Source organism: Arachis hypogaea, chromosome 5 (genome assembly GCF_003086295.3).
Source record: "Arachis hypogaea cultivar Tifrunner chromosome 5, arahy.Tifrunner.gnm2.J5K5, whole genome shotgun sequence".
Taxonomy (NCBI): domain Eukaryota; kingdom Viridiplantae; phylum Streptophyta; class Magnoliopsida; order Fabales; family Fabaceae; genus Arachis; species Arachis hypogaea.
Window position 1 is genome coordinate 93,364,713 of NC_092040.1, and position 25,573 is coordinate 93,390,285.

At 30.7% G+C, this 25,573-nt stretch overlaps 1 protein-coding gene across 3 annotated transcripts; it reads left to right on the forward strand.

Annotated features, from left to right (window-relative positions):
- The first annotated feature begins 3,544 nt into the window (after positions 1–3,544).
- On the forward strand, positions 3,545–23,109 carry LOC112801979 (lupeol synthase). Of its 3 annotated transcripts, none has more exons than XM_072237457.1 (19): positions 3,545–3,626; positions 3,717–3,975; positions 6,326–6,511; positions 6,786–6,875; positions 8,247–8,444; positions 8,932–9,016; positions 9,095–9,261; positions 10,162–10,350; positions 10,463–10,576; positions 11,044–11,163; positions 11,812–11,934; positions 12,068–12,166; positions 21,003–21,059; positions 21,367–21,413; positions 21,519–21,662; positions 21,863–22,040; positions 22,245–22,325; positions 22,540–22,623; positions 22,717–23,109. In XM_072237457.1, exons 2-19 carry the CDS (start codon positions 3,781–3,783, stop codon positions 22,828–22,830), a joined length of 2,271 nt encoding a protein of 756 aa, XP_072093558.1. In that variant the 5' UTR covers positions 3,545–3,626; positions 3,717–3,780; the 3' UTR covers positions 22,831–23,109. The 3 variants fall into 3 exon arrangements, with proteins under 3 accessions (XP_072093558.1, XP_025700740.1, XP_025700737.1); XM_025844955.2 differs by having other exon boundaries at positions 3,549–3,626; positions 3,875–3,975; XM_025844952.2 differs by having other exon boundaries at positions 3,550–3,626; positions 3,757–3,975.
- The last annotated feature ends 2,464 nt before the right edge of the window (positions 23,110–25,573 follow it).

A 25,573-nucleotide genomic window follows, 5' to 3' on the forward strand; every position in this document is an offset into this window, starting at 1 on the left:
TTCCTCTGGAGTTTTATCACGAACACTCTTTGTTGGACACCTATTTAAAATATGAACTGTTGTTGTGACTACTTCTGCCAAAAACTCTTTAGGCATTTGTTTTGACTTGAGCATGCATCTGACCATATCCATGATGGTTCTATTCTTTCTTTTAGCAACTCCATTTTGTTGAGGAGTGTATCTAGTTTAGTTGGTGTTAAATTCCGTGTTGCTTAAAGTATTTTGAACATGCAAGATATTTTGTTCCTCTGTCTGTTGTAAGAATTTTAATTTTATAGCCACTTTGTTTTTCGACAAACGCCTTGAATGTCTTAAAGACATCACATGCTTCTGATTTTTTGTTTCAGAAAGTATACCCATATATATCTACTAAAATCATCAATAAAAGTGATAAAGTACCTACTGCCACCATTACTTAAAACTTCTACAGAACAGAGATCTGAATGCACAATTTCAAGTAATCTTCTAGCTCTCCATGACTTTTCTATAGGGAATGGATCTCTGTGCTTCTTTCCTAGTTGACAAATCTCACAAACACGATTGGGAATATGAATCCGTGGTAGACCAGAAACAAGTCATTTTCTTGACAGGTAGTTTAGGCCAGAAAAATAAAAGTGCCCAAACCACATATGCCACAACTAGTTATCATCAAGTATCACAGAACTCATGCAAGAGGGATTAACATGTTGAATTTTTAATGGAAACATTCTGTTTGAAGTCATCTTTGCTTTATCAATAAACCTTCCATTATTGCCAAATACAGTGCAATATCCACGATAAGTTATCATCTTATATCCCTTCCCAGATAATTTCTCTATACTCAGTAAATTTTAATCAAGTTCAGGAGCATAGAAAACATCAAAATAACTCAGAGAACCATCTTTCAATCTAATTGGTATGTTCCATTTTTCTTCAATAGAGATCTTTGTACTATTACCAAACTTCAATAATAGTTTAACTGAATCATCTAATGAAGAAAATAACTCCTTTCTACCAGACATATGATTACTGCAAGTATTATCCAAGTACCATATATTTTTATCTTTAGCACATGAATTATTTGTAAAAAATAAAGTCTGAGTACCCGGATTGTCATCAGTATTTTGATGCTGATTTTCTACAATGTGTGCTTGATTATTATTCATCACTTTGAATATGCAATCTGCTGCTTTATGTCCATACTTTCCACAATGAAAACAGTTGAAATTAGTTCTTTCCTAATAAAAATTACCTTGACCTCTTTCTCGATTGACAGGCTTGAAATTCGTTCCACCTCTTCCTTGATTAGGTAGTATAAAATTGTTGTAACTTCCTTGGTTGTAATTGTCACGACCTCTACCTCTGAAACTTCCTCTGCCTCTACTTTGAAAATTGAAACCACGACCTTGTCTTTCTTGTGTATGGTTTGATTCTGCAACATTGTTGAAATTCACTCGACTTTTTAGGGCTTCTTCGGTTGATTTTTCTGATTTCTCCAATATTCTACTGATGTGGCTTTCCATGGTTCCTTGCAACTCTACAATCGTTATGGTATCCATATTGTGTGACTCTAGTATCGTAGTCACCACATGGTCATACTTCATTGGCATGGTGCGAAGAATTTTCTCCACTACTTTGTTATCGGGCATATCTTCTCCATAGACTCTCATCTTATTGACAAGATCTGTAACACGAGTAAAATATTGCTCAACAGTTTCTAAGCTTGACATCTCGTACCTTTCATATTCTCTTCTTAAAGACTGTAACTTTGCTTTCTGAGCTTTATTTACGCCATTGTATGACAGCTTCAACGTGTTCCATGCTTCCTTTGTACTTTTGGCATTTGCTATTTTGCCAAACACCATATAATCTACTCCTTAATGAATTTGAGATAGCGCCAATTGATCTCTCCTTTGTTGGGCAGCATCTGCTCCTTCTTGTAAACCCGGTTCAATAAAATTTCACAGGTTCTGGGCCTTCAAATGGGTAGACATCAAAGTCTCCCAATAACTATAATCAAGTTTCCCATCTAACTTGGAACCGGACCACACAATATTGAAAATGTTTGTCATACCGACTCTATGAATAAACAACTATGCGAGAACTCTCTCACACCTCACAAGGTCTCAAACACCAGGCGCTGGATTAACGAGCTCTGATACCAAATGTAAGTATAATATCTACACTTAAATTAGCCCTAGGATTACTCACTCATATAAATGACGCTATCATATTTTTCATCTCTCAACTTCACCAACACTTATATTAACAAAGAGAGAATTTTACAAAAACAAATACTAATTTTTTTTTTCATATATAAAGAGATAAAATACAAGAAATGCATCACCTATTTATAATTATATTTGGCGGTTTAAATAAAATAACTTGTAACTAAGCTTAATGGTTAAACTTAGATATAAGACAGTAACTTATTGAAAGTTGTAGAAGAAACTCAACTTGTCACAAGTGTTACATGTTGATGTCTAAAATTATCCAGCTGTAAATATTTGAACATTTCACCTTATCCTTTGTAACTTTTCTAATTACTTCCCATAGTCATTGTAAATTTTACTTCCTTTAATTTTGACCAAATTTTGACTGAATTTTTGTATATAATGACCGTGAATGATTTTGCAAGTTGATTTAATTATCAACAATACTGACTCCCAATTGTTCCAACTCTGTGCAGGTGTTTCTTCTGATCTGTCAAACCTTTTCATCTCTTTCTATTATTTGAGGTTCTTTTCCATCCCTAGAGTTTCAATTCTTACTGTTGTTTTGTGCATCTCCATTTCGTTCATTCTTCTATGTGAATCTCTCATATTCATTTAACATTTATACATCAACCTAGTTATTAATTTTGTTGTCAAAGTTCCACCTTCTCTGATCTCTGTATTTTATTTGTACTAAAATCTATGTATAATTGTGTTAGGATGGTAATTATTCATTTGACTGAGTTTATTAGTTTAAATTAAAAAAAATAACTCATGACAAATTGCATACATAATAAGATCAACTCTTTTAATTTTGGTTATTGAAAATATGTTTTATTTTTATTTTTAGTATTTTTTAAAATTTATTTAAAATAAGTGAAAATAATAAAATAAATGATCTAAATAATGTTTTTACACTTTTCTTCATACACATATTTCTTAAAATATAAAATAATAAAAATAAAAAATTTCAAACCAAACCTACATATTCCAAAAATAAATAATTAGCAGTGACTAATAATAATTATAAATACTTATTATTTAAATTGAAATTGAATAAGTCTAAATTAACTTTAATAGGTGATGATTCAACAAATATTGAATCGAGTAAATTCTAATAAGATATCCCGAATTAAAATTGAACGAGCCTAGCTCAACTCTTGAAATTAACTCACAAAGTAAATAATAACTACATTTAAAAATTCTCTAAAAATTTTAATTTTAAGAGATCTAAGATTTGTAATACTTACCTACATATACAGGAATTTATACCTCTTAATTAAACACCCAACTACTAACTGTACGGATGTTATATGTTAGAATTATATAATCACACGTATTCATATGTCTTTACCTGTTTTTTTTTTTTTTTAAGCATTAGTTATTTTCTTGGTGTTCTGTCTAATCTTAATTGAAGGCTCTTTTTTTCTCCTGGTACATATATGTTTAGCTTCATTCTTTAATTTCATTTCTAGATATTACATGAAAACTTGAATAATAATAATATAACATTTTTCTTCGTAGTTTTGATGAGTTCATGTTTGAGTGTGTTTAAATTCATCAGTGACATATATCGTTAGATTTAAACATGTGGAAGCTGAAGATAGCTGAAGATGGAGAATATTTGATTTCTGGAAACAATTTCATCGGACGTGAACATTGGGAGTTTGATCCAAATGCAGGAACTGAAGAAGAACGTGCTGAGGTTGAAAGATTGCGCCAAAAATTCACCAACAATCGATTCTCCATTAAACAAAGTTCTGATCTCTTAATGAGACTCCAGGTATGTACTTTTGGACCTACATTAATTAATTATGAAATTTTTTAAATTAAAAATTAATGATATAATTTTAGATAATATGTAATTGATTTTCTTCCATCATTTACAATTGATTATGAGTACATCAAACTGGAATTCCAACTATGCATTATGTATATAGAAGTTTGACTAACGTTTAAGCACCCTTATTTCTATTTTGTTTTTCTTTTTGGGTAGGAACACCTTTATTTCATTGAAGTAGTCTAAGAGTATATTTGGATATTACTGTATTATTCTAGTTAAATTATTTTTCGTTTAGAGTCTGTTTTTTTTTTTTGTGAATAATGTAATTTAATAAAAGCGAAATCACAAAAAAATAAAACTAAATTTTTTTTGAGAAGTTATATATAAATTTTAAAAAAATGATATTTTTCATAACTTTAAAAGGATATTCAAAAATAAAATAAGAGGATATTTTGACATTAGATTTGAACATTTTTTTTTAATAATTATAACGGCTTAAACCTGTAAACAGGCAAACAACTTTACATCACCTCCATTTTTTAAATAGACACGGCCTATATATCTTTAATTAGTCTCTTTAAAACCTCAAGATTTTTTTTTTTAAAAGGCAATATAATAAAATTTTCTGTGGAAGAAAAAACCATTCACTCAAAACAGATTAAGAAAGAACAACATACCAAATTAAACAAGCCACAATCATCCCCTCAAAAATAGAAATCGTCATTAAAGAACTCACCAAGAAATTCCAACAACTATTCCAAATTTAAGAAAGAATTTATACATCTAAATGTAACAACTTTTTACTTCAAAAAAATTAATATTTTTTCCTTATTTTCTGAAAAGAAACCTTCTTGATGAAACTCAAATAGAGAAACCCTAGCACATTATGTGACAATTTTAGAGTGCTAAATTGTATATTTTAAAAGTTTAAAATACTTTAGTCAAACTTTAATAAATAGATTATACTATACGTACATATTTTTTCTTGTTTAAAAAGTAGAATAAGTACACACGAGATACATCGGATATAAAGAAAATGCTTAGTTAAAAGTTAAAACACGTTGAATTATTATTCAGGAATGAATGAGTGGATGATGACAGATTATTAAATTTTAGTATTAGGTTTTTGTGTCTATAAAAAGCAGAACCTATCAGGCTATGACATTAATGATGCATACTTTCCAAATACTCGTACTTTTATTTTTAAATTATTAGTTGTTGTGTGTTTGTTGAGTGGAATAATCTTATTAATTAATGATTGACACAAATAACATTACTGATGAGTATCTATTTAGAATAATGATATATAACTAATAAAATAATTTATTATTTTTTTGTTAATATTTGACTAATATTTTATATTTTAAAAATTAAATATTAAATTTTAAATATTAAATATTAATAATATAAAAATAAAATATTAATTAAATATTTACTAATATTAATAAAAAATATTAATCACATATATTTTTTATCAAAAATATTATTTATATACTAAAATTAAGAGTAAACACCCAATCCGGTCCTCGTCCATTTTCACGAAGGACAAAGTGATCTCTGTCCAAAAAAAAGGGACACTTTGACCCTCAATCTTTTTATTATGGGACAATACGGTCCCTCTGTTAAAAAATTTATTAAATAATAATAAAAATTAATTTTGTGGGGGGTTTTATTTGTATTTTGTGGGGGTTTTAAACCTTCACAAACTATTAATAACTTTGTTTTTAAAAAATTCCTTCATCAATGGTGGTTAAATGAAGAAAAATCATTGATAAAAATGATGCCACAAAATAAAAGTAATTATAGTATAATACCTTTTAAAGGAAAAAAATAACATGGAATAAGAAATAAAAGAAGAAAACTTTAATGTTGATAATATTGGTATTGGTGATGATGACGGTAGAAGAGATAATGATGATGATAAAATATGGTTACATAATAAAAATAATAGAAGTAAGAGTGATAATAATGAGGATGAAAAAGATAATGGTAGTAGTGGTAGTAATTGGTTATATTGTTGAAAAGATTTTTGTGGGGGTTTAAAACCCCCACAAAATACAAATAAAACACTCCACAAAATTAATTTTTATTATTATTTAATGAACTTTTTAACAGAGGGACCGTATTGTCCCAAAATAAAAAGGTCGAGGGTCGAAGTGTCTCTTTTTTTTGGACAGGGATCGCTTTGTCTTTCGTGAAAATGGACAAAGACCGGATTGGGTCTTTACTCCTAAAATTAACTACTAAAATAATTATTATATATTTTAAAATAAATATTTTAATTTTAATAGTTGATTTTAATATATCCATTAATTTCTCATATATTTATTAATGTGCATTTAATTCTCAGCTTACAAAGGAGAACCAATGTGGAGCAATACCAGAAGCAGTGAAAGTGGGAGAAGAAGAGAAGATAACAAAAGAAGCATTGATTACAACAATTAGAAGATCTCTCACTTTCTATTCTTCTATTCAAGCACATGATGGTCATTGGCCTGCTGATTTTGCTGGTCCTTTGTTTTTCATTCAGCCTTTGGTGAGTTTCAACTTTTATCTTATATATATTAAAAAGAAATCGGTTATTAAAATTAATTATTATATAATATAAATATATATAATTTAATTTATTTTTAATATATGTGTAATATAAATAATTAATTTTAATAACTGATTTTAGTATATACTTAATATAAATATATATAATAACTAAAATAAAATATTTAATATAAATGGACACTGTAAGTAATAATATCGATTACTTTCTTTTCTTTTGGTTTTATAATTTAGATATTGTGTGCTGTGTTTCGCAGGTAATTGAACTGTATGTTACGGGATCACTTGATGTTGTTTTAGGTGCTGAGCATAAGAGGGAAATTATTCGATATTTATATAATCATCAGGTAGCATAAAAATTATTATTAGAGTAAAGTATCGTATTTGTTTTTAATGTTTGGGATAAATTTTAAAGTTGTCTCTAATATTTAAATCGTTCTATTTAAGTCTTTAACGTTTTAAAACTGACTCAATGTTGTCCTATCATTAGGGATCTGTTAACAAAATTGATGGCAGGACAAAATTAAGACTATTTTAAAACGTTAGGAATTTAAATAAGACAAAAACGTTAGAGACAAAAATGATACATAGAAATAAATTTTAATTTTATCCTTCAATAATATCAATCTTCTATGGTACATAACTATTCAATTATTTTTTAATCACATCTAAGTAAATTATACTTAATCATATTACTTTCATTCTGAATAAACTTATTTTTTTATAATTTTACTCTTAAAAATTTTTATTCATCATAAAATGTTTATAAAATGACTAGAATCACATTATTTTATTGTATATGTATCATTTTTTTCTCACAGGTTTATGTGCTAGTTATTCTACAAATATTTTATGATGGACAAAAATCTTTAAAAGTAAAATTATAAAAAAAATTATTTAAAATAAAAGTAATGTGATTAAGTGTAATTTACTTAAATGTGATTAAAAAAATAATTGAATAACTATGTACCGTAAAAAATTGATATTACTAAAGGATAAAATAAAAATTTATTTCTATATATCGTTTTTGTCTCCAACGTTTTCGTCCTATCTAAGTCCCTAATATTTCAAGATTGTCTCAAGTTTCTTCCGCCGTCAATTCTATTAGCAGATTCTTAACGGCAGGACAACATTGAGTCAATTTTAAAATGTTAGGGACTTAAATAGGACAATTTAAATGTTAGAAACAACTTTGAAATTTACCCCAAACATTAAAGACAAAAATAATATTTTACTCTTATTATTATTTCTCTCTTTCTCAAGGATTCTGCATATGCAAACAGAACTTCAAGGCTAGCTTCAAAGTAGTGTTACTCATGATTTTCAATAAACAATACATTAATAAAAATAATATACTAGGTACCATCTAACAATTAAACCGTTTAACTAACTTGTTTTGTGGATAATTACTTAATTCACTAGTTTGCTTAAATAAGTGTTAGAAGATTCAAATTCTGTTTTGTACATATAGTAATCTGTTGATCAACAACAAATCTTTAAATAGAATTTCAATCTCTAACAGATTAATTTTTGACTTGTCGGATTGGATAATATCGTATTAGGCAACCAAGACTTCTATTTTTTTATTTATTTTTTGACCCAACTTGTGAGAAGAGTATAGTAAACATGTTATATTCTGCTTCTACACAAGCTAAGGCCTTGTTGAACAGTGTTAACTTCTATTATTTGGTTGGCATTTTTTCATGATCACGAGATAGAACAAAGATGGTGGTTGGGGGTTCCATATAGAGGGACACAGCACAATGTTTGGATCAGCATTGAGTTACATTGCATTAAGAATACTTGGAGAAGAACTTGAAGATAATCAAAACATGCCAATGGCCAGAGCCAGAAAATGGATTCTTGACCATGATGGCTTAGTAGCTGTTCCATCATGGGGAAAGTTCTGGGTCTCGGTAATTAAGTACATCAATTATGTTATTAGTATCTTCGATTTATATTTTTATTGAGCATCGCTAAATTATTATAATTACATAGTTTCTGTTTATATGATATATTCATAAATTAATGTATTGATACACTATATATATAACTCTTTTTATTTATGAATATACATATAAAAATAAAAATAAAACCTATTATATGTCAAATAAAATAATTTTCTGTTATATTTAATCCTTTTACAATTGCTAGAGTTTCTTAAACAAGTGTATGTCCAAATTAAAAATGATTTATATATCTTCCTTAATAGTCATTCTAATAATTTTCCTAATCTCTTACTACAAAAAGAAAATACCTGAGTTTTCTTAAGATATTGAATATTAATGCAGTTAAATAGTTTCTTGTTTAGAATTTTTAAAATAAAATTATTAAGAAAAAAGTTTAGGAGGTTTTATCATCATTATTATGAAGATTAAAATATATATATTATTTCATCAAAAGGTACTTGGAGTTTATGAGTGGTCAGGGTGCAATCCACTTCCACCGGAGCTATGGCTTCTACCTAGATCCACCCCTTTTCATCCAGGTTCATAATCATTTTCAATTTCTTTAAGGAACCATTTAATTATATAATTTATTAATCTTGTCCTTAAACAAATGGCAGGAAAGATCATGCCCTATTGTCGGTTGGTTTATATGGCGATGTCATATGTTTATGGAAAGAAATTTGTGGGTCCTATCACCGGCTTAGTCAGATCTTTAAGAAGAGAGATGTACAATGAGCCATATCATGAAATCAACTGGAACAATGCTCGAAATAATGTTGCTAAGGTTAATGCAATCTTTATATTCATTAACAAAAGTGTTATTTGTATATTAAAAGAGTTATACTATGTGTATACTAAAATCAGCTATTAAAGTCAGTTATTAGTATAAAATACATGCTAGAATATAATTACACATTGAAAATAAATTAAACCACACATGAATTTATACATAAATACATTGGTCGCTAATTTAGTAGCTGATTTTAGTGTACAAATAATATTTTTCATATTAAAATCACCCGCTAAAATCAGTCACTAATATATTTGTATATAAATACATGCGCATTAATGATTTAATTTATTTTCAATATATATTTATATTCCAACGCATATTTTATATTGATCGTTGATTTTAGTGTACACATAACATAATTCTTTATTAATCCCCTCAAAGATGAGAAAATATATTCTGAGAAAATAAGCATCTAATCATCATTGTATTTAATATAAAATCATTATTTATACAAATTTATATGAAGATGCGAAAAATATATTTTTTTTTCCAGTTCCCATAACTGATTATTGAAAAAGTGTAGGAAATTAACTAACATTTAGCAATTTTAGAGTTTAGGTTTATGATGTAAAATTTATGGTTAAAGATTTATGATTTAGAATCTAAAATTTAAAATATGATAATGCTATAGAATCAACATAATTTATTATTTTTTTATCAATAATTAATTAATAATATTTAAAAAAATAAATTAAAAATATGAAGTTGGACTACTATTGACTAAAAGTACTGATAAATATAAATTAAAATGGCTAATTCTTAAACTTTTTTTTTTAAATAAACAAAAAAAAATTTCAACATTATTCTAACTAATTTTTTAAATGCCACATTTGATCTAGTAGTAAAAGATACATAAGTGAGCCAACTCATGATAAGTTTATTCAATTTCAGGAAGATCTCTATTATCCGCACCCTATAATGCAAGATATCTTATGGGAATTTCTTTATCACATTGGGGAGCCTTTGTTGAAGTGCTGGCCATTTACTAAGCTTAGAGAAAAGGCACTACACAGCTCAATTAATTATGTATATTATGATAGTGAGAATACAAATTACCTTTCATTTGGAGTTGTAGACAAGGTATATATATAAATAATTAGATTAAATTAGTCGTTACTAAATCATTGAATTTGTTTATATTTTGATCCATAGGCACATTTACTTATTATTCATTACGAATTGGAAATGGAAGGTTTTGTGTATGATGGCATGTTGGGTTGATGATCCCAACTCAAAGGCATATAAACATCATTTAGCTCGTGTTCCTGATTATTTTTGGATTGCTGAAGATGGTTTGAAAATTCAGGTTAGTATTTTTCGTTTTCTTAATATGTTAGAATTTAATTTTGATGTATTATTAGTGTAAAATTATTTTACATGTGTATCCAATCACATAATATCATATTAGCAAAAATAAGTACCTTTTATATTGACGATGTGAATGGTCATTTAAAAGAACGGTTATGATTACATGATTATATAAAATGTTTTACACTGTTAGTGCATCAAAATTAAACTCTTATGTCAAATTAATAAAACTATTTCTTTCATGCATAAAAAAGAAAATTTCAAAAATTTAATTTGGTGATTTCATGGTATGAATAATTGAGCTACTACTTTAGAGTCATCTAAATATATAACTAACTAATTTCTTAGTTTTTGATTCACACATGTAATGAATTGGTCTATCTAATATTTATGATATAGTAGTACTATTTTGATTATTAATACTAATTACTGTAACTTTTGGTTTATTGATGAATTTGAATGAAGGGTGTTGGTGCTCAAGCTTGGAATGCAAATTTTGCTATACAAGCAATTCTTGCTTGCAATATGAACGAAGAGTATGGACCTACACTTAAGAAAGCACATGACTTTATAAAGGCATCCCAGGTAGTAATTAATTATTAATAATATGTGATTTCAATTTTTTATATTCCATGTAGTAGTATTCTTGGGTTACAATAACATTTTTTTATTTTGTTATAACGACAACAACGAGATTGACGGTTAAAACATTAAACCTAAATATCTTATCATAGATCACTCTCACTACGCTAAAAAGTATTTTTGCAATGCTTTTTTTATTGTTTAGTGTAAATTTTTTTGCGACGATTAAAACTATAATCAATTTGAGCTAGCATCACTAATGCACTTAGTAAAGGGTTTAGACGACTACGGATAAAAGCGATGCTAAGTAATTTGCGATAATTTTTCATGTATCAAACCATTGCTAATTTGTAATATTTATTGAGGTATTTTTTATATTTTGCAACAGTTTGAAATTGTCGCTAAATTGCTAATTTATGTTATAATTTTTTGCTATACGACGAATTTAAATTATTACAATTTTTTCGTACAACTTTTAAAATTTTAACCTCTTGTTAATATTATTCTCCATCAGTTGCTTAGTTAACAAAGTTGACGGAAAATTGGCGTAGACCATTATAACTAACACACAATAAGTCCTAAGTGGAGAGTTGAAGCAATGGTAATTAGTAATTAGTGTGAAATGAGAGTTGAATATTATTTATCTTTAAGGTTCGTGAAAACCCAAGTGGAGACTACATGGCAATGTTTAGACAAACTTCAAAAGGAGCATGGACCATTTCCATGGCAGATCAAGGTTTGACCGTCTCTGATTGCACAGCCGAGGGATTAAAGGTTTGCCTATATCTCTTGGTTTCTACTTCTAATTTTAAATAAGTTTTTAATTTCCAAAACAAAAATTGGTCTAAAATGGATATCCATTATTTAGAAATTTTTTTTTTGAAAGTTTGACAACATTAATTTGTAGGTTACGCTCCTATTGTCAAAAATGGCAACAAATCTTGTTGGGGAAGCCATGGAGACAGAGAGATTCTATGATGCTGTTAACGTAGTTCTCTCTTTACAGGTATTTCTTTCTAATAATTTAGATCCTCATTAATAGTGTTCTTGAAGAACTAAAGAACAGAGCAAATTGTTATGAATGGAAAGTCAGAAGTAAGAACACTAGAATTTTGTGTATTGACCATATCAGTAATAAGTACATCAATCACCTGAGTCACACCATGGACATTATAAGAGCTTAACCATTACTTGAATTTTCTAATTTATCTTCCTCCATTGTTAGAGACACTACAAAAAAAAAGGCCTATGGTCAAAAAAAGACCTATGGTCATGGTAAAAAACCGTGACCATAGCTAGTAAAAAGGGTGACCATAGATCTATGATCATGGTTTTGGATCTATGGTCACGGTTTTTTACCGTGGCCTATTCTCTCGTGACCATAGGTCTATAGTCACGGTTTTTTTATCTATGGTCACGGTTTTTATGGTCACGGTTTTAATTTTCAAAATCTGACACTTTAGGTCACGTTTTTTTACCGTGACCATAGGTTTATGGTCACGGTAAAAAAACGTGACCATAGCCTTATCTATGGTCACCGTGACCATAGACTCTATGGTCACCCCTCCTTAAAACCGTGACCATAGATAAGGCTAAGGTCACGGTTTTCACCGTGGCCATAGCCTCTATGGTCACCCCTCCTTAAAACCGTGACCATAGGCCCTACCTATGGTCACGGTTTTCACCGTGGCCATAGACTCTATGGTCACCTCACCTAAAACCGTGACCATAGCCTATCTATGGTCACGGTTTTTCACCGTGGCCATAGCCTCTATGGTCACCCCCTCCTTAAAACCGTGACCATAGCCCTATCTATGGTCACGGTTTTTCACCGTGGCCATAGACTCTATGGTCACCCTCTTTAAAACCGTGACCATAACCCTATCTATGGTCACGGTTTTTCACCGTGGCCATAGACTCTATGGTCATCCTCTTTAAAACCGTGACCATAGACCATCTATGGTCATGGTTTTTCACCGTAGCCATAGCCTCTATGGTCACCCCTCCTTAAAACCGTTACCATAGCCTCTATGGTCACTCCTCCTTAAAACCGTGACCATAGCCCTATCTATGGTCACGGTTTTTTAAAACAGTGACTATAGCCTTTTGTTGTTTATGAGATTCAATTTTTTAAAATTATAATCACATCCCAAAATGATAATAATCACAAAATAAATCTAAAAATAAGAAATTAAAGAAATCTAAATCATAAAAGTTTCATTATAAGATAGATATGTTTAATCTTTAGTCTAAACAACACAAATCCAAATAGAGTGAAATTTTTCCAATTACATGTAATACCTCAAAAGTACATAACACATCAAAATATTACATTTACATAACTAATTAAGGTCATTGTAAGACCCATCCCATGTGATATTTGTATAGAACATATTTCTTCATCACATCATGTCTTCCTACACGTAAAAGAAATAAACATGTTAGATATCTTGCAAAAATGGTTTTGATGATGCAATAAATACGTATGTAGCAAAAGAAGGAAAACATTCATCCACAGCAACACTCAAGAATTATTTACAACCATCATTCACTTCAAACAGCAGCTATTGCAAGAATGTAGCAGTAGTGATAGCTTAGACTCAGAAATTCATCAAAGTTATCACTACTGCACAAATAATTCAGAATTTGTTCATTCCAGCAGCAGCCAACACAAGAATAAGGCAGCAATAATACTATGCAGCAGCATCATATAAACTAGTTTAGCACAAAAATTTAAACTAGTTTAAACCTAATCAACAGCACCAAGCAAACTAATTTAGCACAGGACAAATCAATGAAGCAGCAGCAGGAAACTAAATTAGAACAGGATAAGTCATTACCAGCACAAAAAAACCAATTTCAGATAGAATAAACATCAGAATTCAGACCTAAATCCACTACAAAATCAAATTGACTATCTAACCACCTAATTCAACAAAGCTAACCTAATCAAACAACAACCTAATCAAGTAACACTAACATGGAGTTTAATCAAAAGAAATTTTTAACAGAAGAAACTAATTCCACTCAACTTTGTAAACTCAATCCCATTATTCTTGCAATTAGCTATCACTACGACAATTAAGTTCTCAAAAAAAAAAAAAAACCATGTGACAAGCAACTGAGACATCATGAGTAAAAAATAAAGATTTTTTTTTTTTTTTGGTTAAGGTAAGGGGCCAGAAGCCCAAACAACAAAAGGAACTACACTAAATTAATCATTCTGGGCCAAGAGGTGCCAGTAATATCACTAAGTACCCAAAGATCGCTCCCTGGAGGAGGGGAATTCCATACCATGAGGCTTTGTTCTTGTGCCGCTCCAAGATTGGCGAGAAAATCTGCACAACCGTTTGCTTCGCGATAAACGTGCTCAATCCTAACTTGCCAACCCCTGTCAAGGAGCTCGCTGATCCTGTAGTAGAGGACCGACCCAGAATTCCTCTTCAAGGAAGGGTTTTTGACACTGTTTACTACTGCACTTGAGTCACAATCAAGCCAAATTCTTCTGAACCCCATCGTCCAGGCTATTTCCAGGCCGGTGTATACCCCCCAAAGCTCAGCAAGGTGTGCGGAACAGACACCCAGATTTCTGGAAAAACCCATGATCCATCTTCCTTCACTATTTCTTAGAATACCACCGCATCCCGCCCTCCTTGGATTATCTTTTACTGCCCCATCTGTGTTAATTTTAATCCAATTACTTTGTGGGGGTTGCCACTTGATACTGATAGTCATTCTCCTGTGAGTATTGGTCCCAACGAGATACTTCTCAAAGGCTTTTTGAATGGTGTTAACATAATCCTGAATAAGATTGTACGCTACCACTGGTCTCTTGAAGGATCTTTGGAATATTTCCATATTTCTCCAATTCCAAATCCTCCAACAAGCAACCATATAGATACTAATCCATTCCGCTTGAATCGAGCAACCCCAATCCTTGTTCAAACACTCATGGAACCAATCAGACGTTGGAATGGAAAAGAACTCCAACGCTAACTCGCTTCTAACCAGCTTTTTCCAGATAACCTTTGCCCCCTCGCAATCTCTCAAAACATGCATAGTGTCTTCAACTTGATTTGTGCAATAATGGCAGAGGGGGGAAGTCCCATACCATTTACTCCTTCTGTAGTTAGTGATCAATCTACCATGTATGGCTTGCCACATGAATATTTTTATTCTTTGAGGGCCGTGCCATTTCCAAATCTTCTTCCACACATTGCTGGTACCAATAGGAGGTTGGATAATAGCTTTATAAGCTTCTCTAACTGAGAATCTTCCATCTGAGGAATTCTTCCATGCTCTGCTATCAGGAGGATCTGAGGGTCTAGGGGCAGGGATGGCTTTAATTAAGGGAATGCACTCTGTCTCAATTACAGAGTTGAGCACCTCCAAGTTCCATTCTCCCTCTGAGTTCACATAATTCTGGGCACTTGCATCCATATCTTCAATTTGCACGTTAGGCCTAATATGGTCCGCAAGGCACCCATCCATGTTAAGCCATTTATCCTTCCAAAATTTGGTATTTTCCCCGTTGCCAATTCTGTGAACAATATTCTCCTCAAAGGTTGGCCATACTTGCTGCAAAGCTCTCCAAAGGTTGGAGCATCCCACTGTAGGGTTATGAGGTCTATTAGTGTCCCCATTACAATACTTATACCATAACACCCTCGCCCACAAAGTGTCAGGATCTTCGTTCAAATTCCAACAAATTTTAAACAAGAAGGCTTGATTCATCACTTCCAGCCTTTTGAACCCCAAGCCTCCAGCATCCTTCGGGAGACAGAGGGTTTCCCAACTAATGAGATGCACCCTGCGGTGATTTTCGTCCGAACCCCAAACAAAATTACGTTGAGCTTTCTCCACTTTGCTGCAAATGCCTTTTGGCAATTTGCTGTGTTGCATCGCAAAATTGGCAATCGGGCCAATAGAAGATTGAGCTAGCACTACCCTTCCCGCTATGGACAAGCTTTTCTGCTTCCATCCCTTGAGTTTATTCTTCACCTTGTCTAGAATGTGCCCATAATTTCTCTTGCTATCCCGTCCCTCCACAATATAAGATCCCAAATACCTTCCAATCTCTTTTGTTTCTTTATAGCCTGCCTCTTTAACAATCATTTCTCTACACTCATTATTCACCTTTTTTGAGAAGAAGATTTGTGTTTTCTGGGCATTGATCACTTGACCCGAGGCCTCACAAAAAATTTCAAGACATTTCTTGATGTTACGAATTTGTCCCTGAGAAGCTTCAGCAAACAACATGATGTCATCGGCAAACATCAAGTGGGATATAAGAGGTCCGTTTCTCCCAACACGGAAAGGAATCCACTGCCCCTCATTTACCATGTCCTCAATCAGATGAGACAGCCTATCGATACATATGACAAAGATATATGGTGAAAGAGGGTCACCTTGGCGGATGCCGCAAGTTGGAGAGAAGACATTAGTTTTTTCCCCATTCCACAAAACTTGAAAGCTGGTCGACCTAATGCAATTCATAATGACACTGATAAGCTCTGGAGGTATTGAGTAATCTTGAAGACATCTCTCAATGAAGTTCCAACTAAGTCTATCATAGGCCTTTTCTAGGTCAATTTTGATCGCCATGTGCCCATGCTTAGCTGCTGACTTCCTCATCGAATGGATGATCTCATGTGCGATAATAATGTTATCTTGAATTTTTCTACCCGGGATAAAGCTAGACTGAGCAGGAGATATACGGTTATTCAAGGTGGTTTTGATCCTATTAGCCAAAATCTTTGTTATGGTCTTGTAAGATACATTACAAAGAGAGATTGGGCGAAATTGATTCACAAACTCAGGGTGGTCCACTTTAGGAATGAGAGTCAGGAGAGTGTTATTCACATCCTTGATGCCGCTTGGGTTCCTCCATGAGTCCAATACAAAATTAATGACACTGCTTCCAACTACCTGCCAATTTTCTTTAAAGAATCCTGCCGGGAGTCCATCATCTCCGGGAGCTTTGAGGGATCCCATAGCAAAAATTGCATCCTCAATTTCCTTGATCATGCATTGGTTGGTCCCCTTTGTCCTTTTCTGCCAGAATCTCGTACCTTCCTTTTTCCTCCACTGCCTCTATTTTGTCTCTTTCGCTTTTATGCTTCGACCCACTACTTATGTTGGAGGTGTCCTTATTAGTGGGTGTTCTTCTTGTCCTTTTCTGCTTTTGTACTATCATCCATACACCAAAATTTTGGCTTGTTACAATGACTTCTTTACCCTTGTCGTTACATTTCCCTCCTTCTTTGTTCATAGGATCAGCCTGCATCTCTTCCGTCGGAGTATTCTTTTCTGCTTCTTGATGCTGCACTTCTTTAGCCTTTCCTCCCTTACCTTCTTGATTGGTATTAGCCATGCAACTATCACTCACATGGCCAAACCTTCCACAACTGAAGCATACCATATGCAGGCCCTCATATTCTATGTAGAATCTTTTTCCATTCACCAAGTAGGAGGCTTCCAAGGGCTTGCTCAAGTCTAGTTCAACACAGAGTCTCGCGAACTTACCCCGGGATTGATTCGCTGTGTTCATGTCGACTTTAAGCGTCTTACCAATCTGATCACCTACTGTCCCCAGGAAACGCTTGTCGTAGTATTCAATGGGAAGGTCTGGGAGCCTAATCCAAGCTGCCACCTTATTGATGGTAGTTCCGAAGGGGTTGAAGTCTGGGGTCCAACTTCTTATCGTTAGATAATGATCGAAAAGTAGCCAGGGACCTCCTTCCATCACATGCCAGTAATCTTCTTCATTAAACAATCTCACCACATAGAAGTCATTACCAACATCGATGAGGTCCATGCCTCCTGACTTGGCCCACATGGTGTCTAACCTTCTTTTCAGCACTCCATACGTAATCTGCCTCCCCAGGAGTTTCACTATCAACGTGTGTTTCCAAGGCTTCTCTAACCTTTTCTTCTCTGTTTTATTAACTGTAATACTGATGGTGCCGTTAGGGAGTCTTTCAACAGAAATTGATGGTTGACGGTTGGCCTCCTTTCTCTCCTTCTTTAGAGCGTCTCTTTGCATCTGGCTCATATTGAAAAGCTCTTCCATCGGTATTTGCTCTTCCGTTTCCTCTTCAGAATCATCTGATGAACTCCTATCAGAGTCAGACTCTTCGTCATCCGATCTTGGTTCTGCACTTCCATTCATAACAAGATCGGCATACGTTCTTCTTTTGCCATTAGTTCCCACAAAAGACGTTTTCTCGCACATCCACTCCTCTTCTCTAGCTATCCTTGATGTCTCCCCTTTAAATTCTCCTCTGTCATTACGGAGTTTCTTTTTGCTTCGTTGCAGTTGATCCGCTTCTTCAGCGGTAGTTACCGGTGAATTCATGGGAAGGGTAAATCTTGTCTTCTATTTTGGGATATTTACTCTAACACAACTATTTTTTGGTGAAGCATGTTTAGGGTGGCGTAAAAAATAAAGATACAACATAATATTTGTAAGAAGGCTATCATAAGAGTTCTCCAATTTGAAGGCCAGGTTACCCAATTATACTGTGGCCCATATATATATATCTTTTTCTTTTTTGCAGAACTTGGGTCTAGTGACCTGGATTTGAATTCAATAGTAGCCTTTGAAAAATAAAAAATCATTGAGTAGTTGGGACTATGATATGGGCTTTATGCTAGAAATGTATCATTTAGTGTTAAGAATCAAACACAAAAATTAGTATTTTTATATTAAAGTCAATTTACAAGCATTTTTTTTCATTCAACTCAATTACCCTTATCATCCATAAAATCCAATGAACTATTTTTACTTTATCATGCTTTAATTTGTAACGAGTTCTAACAGCGATAATCAGGTATCAAATTGGGTACTATAATTAAGAACTTGAGAAAAGGAAAAGTGCGACTAAGAAAAAAGGTAGCGAAATCCTTGAGCCCACACTTGTGTTTGTATGAAAGGTGATAAATGCATGTGATTGAATTTTGCATTTAACAAAAAAATTAGGGTGTCATGGAAGGGGTTAACTCAATGGACCATAATTGAAACCAAAAACACTGAAACTTAACTAAATGATCGTATGAGCATTAAGAAAACTTACAGCTGATAGACCCTTTTAGGTCACCCCCCAAAACTGTGACCATAGATCCTTTAGGCCACCTCTCAAAACTGTGACCATAGACCCTTTTAGGCCACCTTTTTTTAAAAATCCGTGACCATAAACCCTTTTTGGTCACTGTAAAAAACCGTGACCATAGACTCCTTTAGGTCATCCTTCAAAACCGTGACCATAGACCCTTTTAGGCCACCATTTTTTAAAAAACCGTGACCATAGGTACTCTATGGTCACCCTTTCCAAAAAAACCATGACCATAGCTTTTTTTTTTTGGTCACCCTAAAAAACCGTGACCAAAAAAACCGTGGCCATAGACCCAAAATGTTGTAGTGAGATAAGCCGGACTCTATCTCTCTAATATCATGTCATGATACTACTTCTTTGAAAAACTTAAGGTAATAAGAAGAGACACATGAATAGTTATATCTCTAACATCTATGGACGAATCTCAGAAAATGCAGAAAGTCAGCATAGAAACGAAGAGTTAGCTTTAATTTGCATGAGTGAAGGGCCAAATATATAAGCCTTAGTCACTCAAGAAATGATACAAGAATTTGCATTGATGAATTCAACACTGTAATGCAGTCAAAATTAACTTAAACAGACTCTTACCAATTGAAAACTAACCAAAAGACTAAAACAGACTCAACTAACTTGTATTACACATAGCTAGGCTTCTAAACTCTTCTTCTGTTCTTGATCTATTAATGGTAGTTTGTTTGTTGCATCGCCAAAAATCAATTTAGTGCCAAGAAAAATGTAAAAACCAGAAACAGCGTTACGATCGACTAAGTCAGCTGTCCAATCGGCATCTGAAAATCCATGAAGTATGAAGTCATCACACTTATTGAATATCAAGCCAAAATGCTTAGTTCCTTGTAGATATCTTAAGATTCTCTGCACTACTTTTTAGTGAACTAATAGTGGATTATGCATAAATTAACTGACCTTACAAACAACAAATGAGAGAGCAGACCTTGTGATAAAGCACCTACTACGTATCAATATATAATAGGATCTTCAAAATTTTCTGAACCTACAGAGATTAATTAAAGAGATCTAATCATAAGAGTTGGCATATGAACTGCACCACTCATGCCAACCTTGGAGACAAGTGAATTTGACCCTTTGCTGTAGAAACTTCTATGTCCAAGAAATAATTTAACTCACTTAACTCTTTAAGAGTAACGGTGTTATGTAACTGATTGATTATGCTTTGAATTTTTAAGGGATTATTCCCTGTGATTGTTTTTTTCACAAAAGAAAATGTCTCAAATTTAATACTTTTAAAATCATTTTTTTTTTAATTGAGCGAAGTTTCAAAAACCATTCACGTAGAGATTGTTTTAAACCATACAAATTCTTATTTAATTTACAAATCAATTTCCAGAACCTTAAATAAAATCCAAAGGTTATTCTATAAAAATAATTTGAGGAAAGTCCCCGTCCAAAAACATATTATTGAAATCAAGTTACTTAATCAACCAACCTTTAAGTAAGGCTATTGACAAAACAACTTTAACTGTGATAGGCTTTATAAAAAGGCTAAAAACTCGTTGGAAATCGATTCCCTCGTATTGATGGTATCCCCTGGCAATTACATGAACATGTAATAACTAAATGGAGCTTTATTGTTGTTTAGATGCATATATAGATCCCATACTAAAATCAAATATATAATTAACAAGGTCACGTAAAATTTTTATACCATTAAATTCCCCAAGTTATATGTTATGTCCCATTTGAATACAGAGCAGTAGCGGCGGATTCTCAGCTTGGGAATCTCGAAGAGCCTATAATTGGCTAGAGGTATGATATATCATTATTTGTAAATCTTTATCAAATTATTTATTCAAAAAATTTAAGTTAATGAAATAAATTATTTATATTTTTTTGATTAATTTTTACAATAAATAATTTTATAACATTAAAATTTTATTATTAAAAAAATAGAGTTTGATTATTGTTGATTCTAAATTAATAAAAACATATAAAATAAATAAAGAAAGAAAAAATTATATACAATAACTCTACGAAGCCAATGTGAAATTTTTACTGTACATGCATACATTATTTTTGTTCCCGTTTCTAAAAGAATTTGATTTGTCACGGACAGAAATTCAATCCAACAGAATTTTTTGAAGACTGCCTCACTGAGAAGGAGTAAGATATATTTCATATTTTTCAACTGCTATATTGCATTATGCTGAACGGTTAATTTTGCCACTTAATTAATTGTGTTCCATATGGTGAAATGAAATATAATAGTTATGTGGAGTGCACATCATCAGCAGTGCAAGCCTTGGTTCTATTTAAAAAGTTATATCCAAATCATAGAAGAAAGGAAATAGATCATTCTATTTCCAAAGCAATCCAATACATTGAAGACACACAAAATCCTGATGGCTCATGGTAATTAACTACAAGACTATGTTTTATGTGTCCTACTTGCAGATTTTAACAAAATAAAAAATTAGATAAAAAGCTACTTTATCTTATGCAAAATTACACCCTATTCTATGTTTACTTTGCAATTATTGTAGCTAGCTAGGTTTTACTAACTTACACATATATAATTACCATTGATAAGAGGCACTTATGTATATATATAGGTATGGTTGTTGGGGGGTTTGTTATACATATGGCACATGGTTTGGCGTAGAGGCACTAAAAGTCGTTGGAAAGAACTACCATAACTGTCCTGCATTGCGCAAAGCATGTCAATTTTTGTTGTCTAAACAACTTCCTAATGGCGGTTGGGGTGAAAGTTACTTGTCAAGCCAAAACAAGGTAACACATGCAATTATCCACTTTACAATGACTTGATGACAATATCAAAAAAGATAAACTACGAATTAAAGGATATTTCTCTCATATTTTGAGTCAAATCTATACGAATAATTTAAAAAAAAAACATATAGGCACACATCAAAATTATTGTATACTCAGGTATTTTGCTACTTTTTTATTTTTATTTTTATTTTTGTTAAATAGGTGTATACAGATCTAGAAGACAACCGTGCAAATATAATTCAAACATCATGGGCTTTATTATCTCTTATTGCCGCAGGACAGGTAATAAGTAGGCAAATATAACTTTTTTCCACTATATATTTTAAGTTCTTGAGTCTTTGGGGTAGAGATCCTACAAATTGCAATGGTCTTCTCAAGGTGGAAAAATTGAGCTAAAGTAATTACCAAATACAATCGTTTTTTATTCATGTAATTATAGTACACGCTACGGTGCTAATTATTAAATTTTTTATGAATAAAATAAAATAAAATAAAGGCCGAGATAGATGCTACGTCCATACACCGTGGAATGAAGGTACTAATCAATTCACAAATGGAAGAGGGAGATTTTCCAGAACAGGTAATATAATTCTTCATAATAATGCCTAATGGATTTAGTAATTATATATGTTTCACTAATGTACATTTTTTTATTACTCTAAAAAAAATACAGGATATTGTAGGAGTCTATTTTAGGAACTGTGCCTTGACCTATGCATCGTATCGAAACATATTTCCTATATGGGCTCTTGGAGAGTATCGTCACAGAGTTTTAAACGATCCATGAATTAAGAAGAAGACCAAATGCATCAACTCATCACCTTCATCAAAAGTTCTTCGTTGTTCTTCATTTTCATCAACAATATAATATGCTTTTTTCTATTCTCTACAGCATGAAAAGTTGAAAACTATACATGTATATGTTGTTCAACCAAAAGTCTAAAACTCAATCATACAATCCAAAATAACGATACAATAATGGTCTTTTCCCAATTCTATGTAATATTATATGAACAATGTTGTATGGTGAATAAAATTTATTAATTTTATCAATATTTATCTAACACTCTAAATTCTAAACAATAAATTTAAATTTAAAATTTAAAATTCTAATAATATAAGAATAAAATATTGACCAAATATTGACTAATATGATAAAGATATTAACTCTCTAACATTTCTCATATTATCATTATGTCTCAGAGAATATAAACATATAATACTATGTAATATAAGATAGTAATATAAGGAGTTTAAATAATAAATAATGCTCATAAAAATTATTATTGCTTTCACCTACAAGTAACTATTATTATTGTTGTTGTTGTGAATGAATAATATAAGTGAATTAGTTACTCTTTATTGGTAATTTACTATATTAAAAAGTTTGGTAACAAAAAAATTTTAGCCATAATTAACCAAAAATTTTTATAATATTTTTATTTACATCATTTAATAACAGTTTTATTTTTTAGCTCACTCTCTTATCATTCTACTTATCATATTCTTATTAACTCCACTTATTAATAATATTAATTATAATATCATATTCATTACTATTAGGCATTCTTGTAATCAATACTTAATATTCTCTTTTATAATTTGATTTTTATATTTAAGAATAAAATAAAAATGATTATATGACATTAATTATGCTAAGACACACGTAATAGCATATATAGTTCCTCTAATATGTTCATATAAAGATTAATAATAATAATTAATAACGGTTATGATTTATTATTGTAATTGATTTTTGGTTTATTTTTTCGCCTAATAAAAATACGATAATATCACATAAATTCAATAATTGTAATTGATTATCATATATGCTTTTTTATTTTATTATTATTATCATTATCGTTTTTTATTGTAATTAATTTTCTATTTTTGTTAAGTCATTAATCATCATTCAATGGAGAGATACAAAATCTGTTACTCTCTAATATAATTTTGTTTCTGTTAATTCAATTATTTTCATTCAAAAATCACAACTCTAATACCATTGCAAGCACAATTAGAATAGGTCAAGAAGTTTTATAAGAAATCATCTTTATCATTACAAATAATATGGCATTTGAATTCAACCTTAATACGGTACCTACGGTAGAAAGTGTTAAAGAATTTGAACAACAGATGAACTCACGCGATGAGGTTATTGCCGGTCAGTCAATTTTCGAGAATATGAAAAACTACCCTAGCTTTGATGAGGTATGATAAAAATTGTTTTAATTTTTTTGTGCTTTTATGTGTATTTATAATTAGATTGTACTAACTAAGTTCATACACATAACATTCATACGTTTATATACATAATATCCATAATTATATACAACTAACATCTATAAATTAAATTTATGTTTATTAGATATTACATCCATACACATATCATTTTCTAGTTATTGCATAAGTAACTATAAAATTAACACAGATGTTTTTAAATTTTATCATAATTGAATTTAAAAAAAATATCAAATTCTTAAATTAATTTATTCAATTGATAAATTTACTCATAACATCCATAGATTCATACACATAACATCCATTATTTCATGTTAATAACATCCATAATTTCTACTCATAATATTCATAATTTCATACCTATATGATGTCTATAATTAATAAATTTTTATTATTAATATTATCAAATTTTAAACTATATGTCTTATTATATTTTTTAAATTATCTCATATGTGCATTAATAGGTCATGATTTTAATTATTTTAATATTTTTATTTAATATTCATATGTATGCTTATTTATTGATTTTAATATGACGAGTTAATAATTATTTTTAAAAATTTATTTTTTAATTTTTGTTTATATTTTATGTTTTATTTTTTAATAGTCTATATATAAAATATAAGTTGTATAGTAGAAGTTGTTAAAAATTTTTAATTTAATTTTTAATGGATATTAATGTGATTGAGAGATGTTAGGAATTTGATTTGGGAGAAACTAAAATTGATTTTGGAAAGAACATTAATGACTCTAAACATACAACAAAATAGTGAGTGATAAATAGGATAAATGATAAGGAAATGTATGTCACTTGGTTATTAAGAGAATGAGAATTTTTATGTGATATTTATATATTGTAATTATTTTTTGGTTACATAGCATCACCCCACTATATATATTGTATTACTTTATTATTTAATACAGTAGTTACAATCAGTGACGGATCCAGAAAATTTTAGGAGTGGAGGTAAAAATATATATATTAAATAAGTTTTACTAAATATTATTAATTATATGGAGATATAAAAATTAAAAAGAGTTAGTGAACACTTTTATTCTTAAAATATTATTCATTATATATAATTTATAAAAAATATTTTTTTCTTTCTAAAACTTAAAATTAAAATATTTTAATTAAACTATAGATAACTTATTATCTTAACTAATTTTTTTATACACATTTAATAATAAAAGACTGAATTAACTGGTATATTAGCGCTTAATGATTCAATAGTATTTATAATTTGGAATTAGAATTATATATAAATACTAGAAAAATTAAATCTTTA